General features: G+C 33.7%; 1 protein-coding gene across 1 annotated transcript; it reads left to right on the top strand.

The window, feature by feature from the left end:
• The first annotated feature begins 3,220 nt into the window (after positions 1 to 3,220).
• On the top strand, positions 3,221 to 5,107 carry LOC107063247 (WAT1-related protein At1g70260-like). Its single transcript, XM_015314874.1, has 7 exons — positions 3,221 to 3,452; positions 3,535 to 3,597; positions 3,674 to 3,790; positions 4,075 to 4,324; positions 4,396 to 4,554; positions 4,674 to 4,825; positions 4,913 to 5,107. Exons 1-7 carry the CDS (start codon positions 3,250 to 3,252, stop codon positions 5,070 to 5,072), a joined length of 1,104 nt encoding a protein of 367 aa, XP_015170360.1. The 5' UTR covers positions 3,221 to 3,249; the 3' UTR covers positions 5,073 to 5,107.
• Positions 5,108 to 10,842: the final 5,735 nt, after the last annotated feature.

Below are 10,842 nucleotides of genomic sequence, written 5' to 3' on the forward strand. Positions count from 1 at the left end.
AATAAAGAAAATGGAGGGAGGGGTAGCTTGAAAGTAAGGGTGGAAGATGAAGTAGAAATTAAAATTAAAGTAATAAAATAACATAAATCAAAAAGTAAGAGAGAGAAATAAAGAAAAACTTAAAATGAAAAAAAAAACATTTCAAATTAAATTAACACGTGTCACACAATGATTGGTGTGTGATAACACTTACCATTTAAAATCTGGAATTGATCGAAAAGTGATATACTAATATATGTTCGGAATTGTTTAGGAGGGTAATAGGACGCCCGCATAGTTAATGTATCTTTTTGAAAATATGGGACAACTTCAAGTGTCACTTTATATCTTTTCTCTTAGTAATATAAGGACTATTAATACATCAAGGAGTAATATATCGTATTTTAATAAAAATAAAAAGACTATTCAATTACTATTTGATATTATTAGAGTATATAAATATCATAAGAGTATATGTACCATCAAAGTATATATATACTTCAATGGTATCACCAGTGGCGGAGCCAAAAAATTTATTAAGCGTGTCCAAAAATAACGGTGTGTGACTGTCAAAATAAAATTTAAAAAATATTGTGTTATTTGGGCTTCAAACTCGGAACTCATTTATTCAAATACCACTGCGTCAAAGACATAACTTTTATCAAGGATGTCCAACTTTAAATATATAACCTTTAAATGTAGAATTTGATATATATATATATATATACAACGTAATTATCCGACGAATAATGTCCAGTTGGACACTCTGGGGTGGCTATAGCTATGCCCCTGGGTATCACAGATAAAGTAGTAGTAGTTCAGTGAATAGAATAAGGGGCAATCATGTAAATAGTTTGGGTTTTGATCCAATTAGGATAAATATATTTGGTTGGGTCCAATCTAGATAAATATTTTGCCTAATGGTTCAAATTTATGTAATTTTTCCATTAAAAATACAATAATTGTTTCTGATACACTAAATTAAATAGTATATATAACTAATTTGAGTATTACTGAATCAATACTATTAATACACCCTATTTAATAATATTTTTATATATTCTACGAGTACTCTACCATATGACAACTTAGCCTATCAATTAAAGGAGAAATTACCTAAATTATACACAACTAATTTGATCATATTCCCCAAAAAAAATTTACCGCTTGAAAAAATTACAAAAATTCTTACTCTCTCCTATTATCGGATATATACATCACTTTACGTGATATATCGGTCAGATACATCACTTTACGCGATATATCGAAACGTTGAATTGTGTATTCGAAATCGAGACGCGATATTTATGGACGTTGAGGGATGTATCCGAATTGAGACGCGATGTATTAGAACGTTTTGAAATATATCCAAATTTTATCAAGTTTAAGGAATTTTTATTGAAAAAGAGTAGCAATGAGATGTAATAGGTTGAGATTTAATTTTATCGAGCAGAAAGATGCCACATAATAAATAATAATTATAATAATAATTTGAAAAGAAAAAGTGGTTAGTTTTAAAGGTAAAAAATTGACAAAAAAAAGTAGACCGAGGGGTATCTTTATCCTAATAGATAAATAAGGAATATATTTAAATTTTTTCAAGTAGTTTAAAAGTATTTTTGATCCTTTCCATTTTAATATATCCTTCTTTTAGGAACTTCTAGAGAAGAGTTAGAGATTGTTATCATACCACATCGACTGTGGTACGTATCACTAATTTTACAATTGTGGTATAAATAATTCAAAAGTTTCTTATACATTGAAGTCAAATATTTCAACTAAATACTATACGGATAAAGGAATTCAATATTTTAATTCATGATATTATTCTTATTCATCGCAAAATTGACCCTAATAATATAAAGACTGTGTGACTTAACAAATTTGGAGCGAAAAATATTATCACAAGAAGATGATAAAGCACTCCAAAAGAAGATGCATAATAACATACTTTTATCTTTAATTATTTTGAAGTTTTTTCTTCTATTCTTAATAAGCATTATATTTCAATAGTGACAAATTGTGTACACAAAGGAGAGAAGATAAATTGTTTGATGGGAATTGTATTGAGAGTTACAAAATGAAAAAATTACACACATTATCATTAATATGGTACATAAAAACATTAAAAAAATCTTATAAAACCCCTCTTAAAATCAAAAGAGACTAAACTAGGATTCACATTGAACTAATCTGAAACAATATAAAATATCATGCGTCACTTTATTTTCCTATATTCTGATTCCTGCAATTATATTAAGTCATCGTTACTCTTTTGTTCAACATTCAACAAAAACAACAAAAAATTACAATCCACCCCGTCTTGCACTTTCATTCAACTTATTTCACCAATTGTTATCTATCTATCCTACTTTTAAATACTTTATTTCTATCATATATGCATGGTCAATTATTTATATTTATTTTATGTGATTTAGACATTTAGTAGTGTATGAGAAGTTTTATACCTCAGTACTTAAAAGGACAGGAAGAAAAGCTCATGAGTTTAACGCAAGTACCCTAACGTAACGACCCATTGGAAGTTTTTTAAAGTTTCTTATTTAGTGTTCGATACCCACATTAAGTTTACTGGCAGGGCTGCAGGGGCGGAGCCACTCTTAGCTAAGGGGTGTCAAGCGACACTTCATCGTCGGAAAATTACATTGTATATAGAGGTCAAATTTTGGTTTAATAAATATATATTAGTATTGACACTTCTTGACACAAGTTAAAGACTTAGTCTACTGCTTAAGGCGTTCTAAAAATCCCTTGAGGTTGTTTGTTCTAGTCTAACTAAAACCATAATTATTGTATATTTTTTACTGTAACAATTAATATCCATTAATGACAATCCTAGGTCCGCTAGTAGGGCCTATCAATGCCAGCCACATAAACAAACCTTATATAGTTGTTTCTTATTATACTACATAAAATAATTTAGAACACCCAGGACAAATCTAATTCTTGGCTAATACCTACACTCATAGTCCACGTATGACAAATAGTAGGTGTACATATGGAGAAATTTTCTTAAATCATTAAACAATTATTGTAACCCCCTTCCATGCCATGCTTGGGTCACTCAATTAGCTAATTCTTTTTTCCAAGTAGCTTATCACTTCCATCAAAGGTTGCCTTACCTTTTCTATTATTTTTTCATATACATCAAAAAATTGAATTGATATGCCTCGATAAATATGTAAGACCGGATCATCCGGAGCAATAGAAGTTGACACAAAATCACACACACACATAAGAATAAAAAGAGAGATGGCTGTGAAGGTTGCCATAGGAGACATGTTGCCATGCACATCCATGATCATAATAGAAGCTTGCACCATTTTCTTGACGATTATGGCGAGCACCGTCATGTCAAAGCTACGGATGAGTTCTTTTGTGTTTGTGGTTTATACAAATGCTCTTAGCTTTATATTTCTTATTCCATTCTCTATCCTTTTCCACAGAAATAACAGGTACGACATAATATTCATACTTCTTTCTTCCCGATAGATAAATAAAATGTGTTTCGCATTGATCAATAATTTGTAATCACAGGACTGAGGAGCCATTATTCACGTTTCCCCTTGTGTTGCGTGCTTTCTTCCTTGGTTTAGTAGGGTAAGTATATATAAACTCTCTTAATTTGATGTTGATTATTAGTCATTTGATAATATGTAATGAAATAATGATGCAGGGTAACAATAGCTCAAAATCTTGCGTTTGCGGGACTAAGTTATAGTTCTCCAATAGTAGCATGTGGTGCAGCCAACATGATACCTGCTTTCTCTTACATTATTGCCATTATTCTCAGGTTCTTCTAAAATCTTACTTCCTCCGTTTTATTTTCTATGAATTAGTTTGGCTTGACATTTACTTTATGAAAGTAAGGAAGACTTTTGGAGCATATGGTCTAATAAGTGATAAATACTTGTGTGGATATAAATCATTGGATAAAATAAACATTTTAAACTTAAAGTGTTACTTAATATAAAAATGTGTCTTCTTTTTGAAATTCACTAAAAATTCATTTCCAATATCCCCTCTTAAAATTCAAATTAATTTCATATGCATGTTATTTTAACAACTTTCTTTCAGGAAAATAAGAAGTGACTGGAAGAGACAAGAAAGTATAGTAAGAGTGATTGGGAGCTTAATATCAATAATGGGAATATTAGGAATGACTTTCTATAAAGGTCCAGTTGTGAAACAATATTCTCCATCTTTTCTTCATCTTGCCACGTCATCACACCTCTTCATCTTCACTTCAACACATGAGAATTGGGTTCTTGGTTGCTTCTTGTTTGCATCTGCTTCCTTTGCTCTTGTCATATGGAACATTATTCAGGTAAAAATTATTTTTAATTATTTCTTATATCTATCTGAAATATATATTGAATGGATTATAATTGTTTTCAGGCCGGAACTAGCAAGAAGCATCCACATGTGATGAAAATAACTTGTCTCTATACCTTATTTGGAACAATCCAATCTGCACTACTTGCTCTATTTATGGAAAAAGATCTTACCGTTTGGAGACTTAAGCTTGATATGGAGCTTCTTGTCATAGTTTTAACTGTAAGGTCATTTGATTAAAAAAAAATCATACTTCTAACCAGTTAATTAAAAGTTATTAAAATTTAGTTGTTATTAATTAGATAATTTTAATAATGTGATGATGCTTTTATACGTAATAGGCAATTTTTGGGAGTTTAATACGTAGCAATGTTCAAATATGGTGCTCGCGTTTGAAAGGACCCTCTTATATCCTATTTTTCAAGCCCGTGGGAGTTCCAGTTGCCAGCACTTGTGGTTGTGTGCTCTTCGCTGCGACTTTCCACTATGGAAGGTAAGTTTAAAGTTAAATTGTTACTTAAAAAAACGTATTATTATGAGTAGGATTAAATAGAACGCTTATATGGATGAATATGTGCAGCATGTTGAGTGCATGTATATGTGGGCTTGGTTATTATACTACACTATGGGGACAACTCAAAGAAGACGAGACAATGAAAAACAAGAAAGGCAACGTGACTACTTCGGATGAAAGAGTTCCTCTTCTGGAAGAACAAGAAGAAGAAGATTCACAGGTCTAGGATATTAAAGATAATAATCAACCAACTGTATATATGGAGGGTGTGTTTTTTAAAACCCTTCATTGCGAGTTCAAGTATTTATGATAGTACTATAAGAATTGGTGTTCTTATAATTTATAAGAATACTTTGATTGTGATGGAAATAACGAAGTGGAGTATGTGTGATAATGTGGATCAGAGTATAAGAATTATGTATTATATTTTTCTGATATATCTACCTTGGTTAGGGTTAAGATTCAAGTAATATCGCTATGTTTTTTTTAAAAATATTATGAGCCAGTATTCACGGTTCTCCCTATTATATGCCTTCTTCCTTGGTTTGGTAGGGTAACTACTCTCTTAATTTTGGTCTTGACTGATTATATATGAGTAAATGTAATGCAACGGTAGACATTGAAATTTTGTGGGAATCTACAAGATTGTTCCATTCGAGTTGGGACTCTACAAGGTGTGTTCAATTTCAATTACAATTCTTAGAGGCTACTAAACTCTAAACCCTAGTTCATACCTACATAAATGATACTATATTCCCTTGAAAAGACATCTCGAATATACTGCAAATTGATGAAATATTCATATAGAAGTCAAATCTAAATCATCCTAGTTTGAGAAATATGCCACTAACGACTCCCGAATCATGGATAAATCTTAGGAGAGTAGAATCAAGGGAGAAAGAGAATTGTACCCGCAATCTTTATCAATAAAGTTATGTTTCTTCTTATATTATTGTGATTGCAATTTATTTCCTGTCACTTTAAAATTTGTTGCAAACAAATTGGCACGCCAAGTGGGACCAAATCTGCCCTTCATCTCTTCTCTCATAAATCAAATTTGAAGCCGCAAAGGTGGAAGAATGAGTACTTCAAGCCTCGTCTTTGAGTTTCAACAAGTCTACACTCCGACAAGCCTTGAAGTATGGGACATTTGTAGACAATGAAATTTTGTGGGACTCTACAAAACATATTTAATTCGAATTGGGACTCTACAAGGTGTGTTCAATTCCAACTAGTATTCTTGGACACTACTCAATCCTAAACCCTAGTTCATGTCTATACAAAGGGTATTATATTCCCTTGAAAAGGCATCTCAGAAATTTCATAAAGAGATCGAAATATCAAATATCTCAAATATCCATAAACTCTTGGGTATTTTTAAATATCAAGATCTCGATATATTCCACAAAATTCATGAAATATTCATATAGAGGTCAAATCTAAATCATCCTAGTTCGAGATATACGCCACTAACGGCCCTCGAATCATGGATAAATATTATGAGAAAAGAATCAAGGGAAGAATAGAATTATACCTGCAATATTGATAAATAAAATTATGTTTCTTCATTTTTTTTTTGTGATTGTAATTTTTTTTCTGTCACTTTAAAATTTGTTGCAAACAAATTGGCACGCCCAGTGGGACCAAATCTGCCCTTCTTCTCTTCTCTTATAAATCAAATCTGAAAATCTGAAGCTGCAAAGGTGGAAGAATGAGTACTTCAACCCTCGTCTTTGAGTTTCATTGAGTCTACACCTCGACAAGCCTTGAACCAGGGGGCATTTGTGGACATTGAAATTTTTGGGACTCTACAAGACGTGTTCAATTTGAATTGGGACTCTAGAAGATGTGTTCAGTTTCAATTAGATTTCTTGGAGGGTACAAAATTCGGGACTAATCCCGTACACAACTCAAACAATACAAAAAAGACATAAAAGAACATATTGGGTATTGTCCTCGAATCTATGAGGACTCACCAAGTCTTCATCTTCAACACTTAGAAACCTATCAAATAGCCATGACATGTCATCATCTCCAAATCCCTACACTTTAGTCCAAAAAGGGAAAGAAAGGGGTTAGCACAATTAAGTACTAAGTATGGAAGCCATGCAAAAACATGCTAAAAAGGACGTTTATTGGAGAAACATGCTTTTATGTCATTTGGTAAAACTTCATGAAAAAAAATACAAGTAAGCCTTTTCATCATTTCTTGACCTCTATCTCAAGTTACCCAAAGCCACACTTAAGTGAAACATGAAGTGACCGCCCATACAATCTCTTCATATACACCTAAGTATTCCTAAGGGTTACCATAGATAAGGAAATTTACCATTACAATATAACATACTAAGTCAATGTTCACATATAAAACCATAGCCAACCGTATACATACTCAACATATATTCATATACAACCCATGCTTAACTTTAAAGGAACACATGCCATTTCATTACCATAGGACCTCTACCTAATATAACCTTAAGACACACTTGAGTAAGACAAGAAGTGACCGCCCATACAACCTCTTCAAGCACACTTAAGTGTTCCTCAAGATTACCTTAGATAAGGACATTTCCTTTACAACATAACATCAATAGACCAACATTCTTTAAGAAACCATTTTTGGAGACATTCAAGCACATAAGGGGACTTTCACATAATAGTCGTTAGACTTAGGGAACTCACTTTAGTATCTTCAAAGCCTACTCGTGCCATGTGTAGATAGCATCCCATACTACTACCTACACGTTGTAGAACCTATCCAATAACTAGAGTGCACATCCCACATGATGGGAATAGGCATAACCGACATAGACCATACTAGCTAGGTATGGAATCCGGAGTCTATCCTACTCCGTGGAGGTTGTTCTTCTTGCCAAAGGTAGAACTAGTAAGCAACCCATGTAGGCACATGGTTTAGGGGATGTCCAAGGAAGTTCATTGTGCCTAATCTCATACTCAACTAGGCCACCTTCCTAACCACATCCACTCGGTGCTAGCCTTGTTTCCCATAGAGTATTCAATCACATATGTACTTAGAGAAGGTTCCTTTTCTAGTTCAACCAACTCATAGTACCTCTTCCCAAGAAAGGCCCCATTTCTTAGTCATGGCCAATCAAGGTTCATAAGGATAGCTCATTAAATCCCCCTGGAAGGGTGCCTTAGGCCTACCGATTTTTCATTAAGGGTGCCTTAAGCCTGCCGGTCCAAGGTTCATCATTTCACACATGAGAAGGGCTACCACCATTAGGTCTACCGATTTCATGGTTTTACATTTACTTAGGAAAGCTAGACTTATGAAAGGGCACCATTTCTTAGTTTTGCCCATTTCACACATTCATGCATTCAAGACTTTAAGTAACAAGGAGGGACACTTTAGTCTACCAACCAAGTCACAACATTTTCATTTAAGGATACTTCATAATCCAACATCATTTCATATATACATCATGAGAAATCATACTTTAACTCACAATGCTATCCACTTTACATAGGATCATCACAAGATCACATAAACTCATTCACATCATACCTTCACATATAGCTTCATATAGGACTTTACATATAGCCTCATTCATATATAATAATATAACAATACAATAACACTCATATAATGCCTTCAAGGCCATAATCAATACACATTCAATAAGTACACACCTCCACCATAAGTGGATCAATCCAAACAAGAACAATTTCAATATAGCATGAAAGTAGGTCAACTTACCATTCTCCAAAGCCATAATCACCATTATCCAATTCTCAACAATTCTAACATCACAAGAGAATTTTCCCATGACTTGCCTACAAGGCCATAATTCTCAACTCATCCATACACCAACAATCCACCAACAATAGATATAGATAACAATAGGAATCAATAATACAATTCAATCTAAGTACAATTCCATCAATACCCAAGCATTATCATAAAACCCACTTCATAAGCCAAACTTAGAGATTTAAGGAGATCATGGGTCCATGGAGTTTTTCACCTAAAAACATCAATTAAACCATAATATAATCATAATAGATTGTTTGAAACCATTTAATGCAAGAACCCATGAGTTTGAGGAAGAATTGGGGTTTTTCATAACCTTTGAAAACCTTGAAAACCATTTTGAGATTTGGCTCTAGGGCGAAAACTAGCCCTAAATAAAGAACTCCTATACTTTTACTAAGATTCCCCAAGAAATTTGATGAAGAAAACGTCTTCAAACCAAGCCCTAGCTCCAAGTTCTTCTTCTTCTTAATGGAGGATTGTAGAGAGGGAAATGTTTTAGGGATGGGAATTGAACTAATGGTATCTAGGAAATAATATATGTCCTTTGGAAGAATGGTCCAACACTTAGAAAAAAAAAGGAGGCGGGTGAACAGTAAAAATGGTTACTGGAAATTGCATTTCCTGCCGGACAGACTTTACGAAAATGGGAATAACTTCTTCGTCCGAACTCCGAATGAGGTGAAATGAAGTGAGTTAGGTAGCTAACTCAAAGGGCTTTCCATGGATATATTATTGTCCACCCAAATAATTTGTGTGCTAGGAGATATGACCCTCCAAAGTAGACCCTCAAAAAAAGGCTTCACTTGGAAATTTCGGATTTTGATACGATGGCTCTAAAATTTGGGTTAGACCCATTTCCCACTCAATTTGACCCCCTAAACAAGAATATGAAGTCGGAATTTTCGAAAAACGAAACAGATCTTTTATATACAGCTAAACAAGTTTCAGGTAACTTCCGAAGCATATTTTTAAGAACTTTTTGGTCAAATTCAAATATAATCATTTCATTAAGTTCTCGACTCCAAACTCACATGTGAGGCTCTAGTTTCACTCTATCATTTTTCGGGTCGTTACAGTTACTCAACCTTAAACCCTACTTCATGCCTATATAAAGGGTATTGAATTCCCTTAAAAGATATCTCGAATATTCCGCAAATTGATGGAATAGTCATATAGAGGTCAAATCTAAATCATCCTAGTTCGAGAAATACGCCACTAACGACCCTCTAATCATGGATAAATCTTAGGAGAGTAGAATCAAGAAAGGAACATAATAAAGTTATGTTTCTTCTTATTTTATTGTGATTGCAATTTATTTTTTGTCATTTTAAAATTTGTTGCAAACAAACTGGCACGCCCAGTGGGAAAATCTCTACCTCTCATGTCAACTTTTCAAGCATCAAAGAATATCGAGATGAATTCCATAAGGATCAACTCTCAAACAACTGCCTCTAAGGTCACTAACTCCAAATTCTCTATTGAAGTTGAAGGGATTCTTGATGTTACCTTTGGAAGTTTCAGAGCTGTTACAAGGAGCAAGGCTACTACACTAGGAAAACAAACACTTCAAGTGTCGCTTGTATCAACTCCTGTTTTTGGGTCTTCGACTCCAAAAGGAGCAAGTTCATACAAATTCTTTAGAAGGAGGAAGCAGTGTTGCTGAAAAGATCCAGAAGACATTGGCTCTACTTGATCAATCTGGTTCCAAGAACTCTACCACTAGGGAGAACTATGATTCAATCAATGAATCATCTCCACATGCATCGCGTAACGTGAGTCCGCTGAAGATCAACTTACGCAACAATCCATGCTACTATCCTACATCTCCAATGATCATGCAAACAATGGTGACTGCTTCTTCCCTAAGGAACAACTTGCAAATCTAACGAAGTTGGTTGAAGGATTGACAAAACATGTACATTACCAAGAGTCTCGAATCGATAAGTTGATGGATAGGATGGAAGGAATTTTAAATGGAGAAGCGAGTGATGTGCCTGGAAAGGGTGTTGAAGTTCAAGAGATCGAAGATTTTGTGAAGAAAGCACCATTTGTTAATGAGATGCCAATTTCCTCTTAAGGAATGATCCAACTCGATCGCTTGAAGGAGTTAATTGAAGGCACAATCAAACATAAGTATGAAGTCTCCACCAAATCTTCTCATATGTATGCCAAGTCATACACTACAAGAATTGATAACTTCAAAATTCCTGCTGGT

The sequence above is a fragment of the Solanum tuberosum genome, unplaced genomic scaffold (assembly GCF_000226075.1).
Source record: "Solanum tuberosum cultivar DM 1-3 516 R44 unplaced genomic scaffold, SolTub_3.0 scf00016, whole genome shotgun sequence".
Lineage (NCBI taxonomy): Eukaryota > Viridiplantae > Streptophyta > Magnoliopsida > Solanales > Solanaceae > Solanum > Solanum tuberosum.

What these genes read in the sequence shown, in the direction of transcription:
- LOC107063247 (XM_015314874.1), top strand. Translation starts at nt 3,250, where the DNA reads ATGGCTGTGAAGGTTGCCATAGGAGACATGTTGCCATGCACATCCATG. An exon ending in TTCTTGTCATAGTTTTAACT is followed by an intron (nt 4,555 to 4,673) that starts GTAAGGTCATTT and finishes TATACGTAATAG; the next exon opens with GCAATTTTTGGGAGTTTAAT. An exon ending in GCGACTTTCCACTATGGAAG is followed by an intron (nt 4,826 to 4,912) that starts GTAAGTTTAAAG and finishes GAATATGTGCAG; the next exon opens with CATGTTGAGTGCATGTATAT.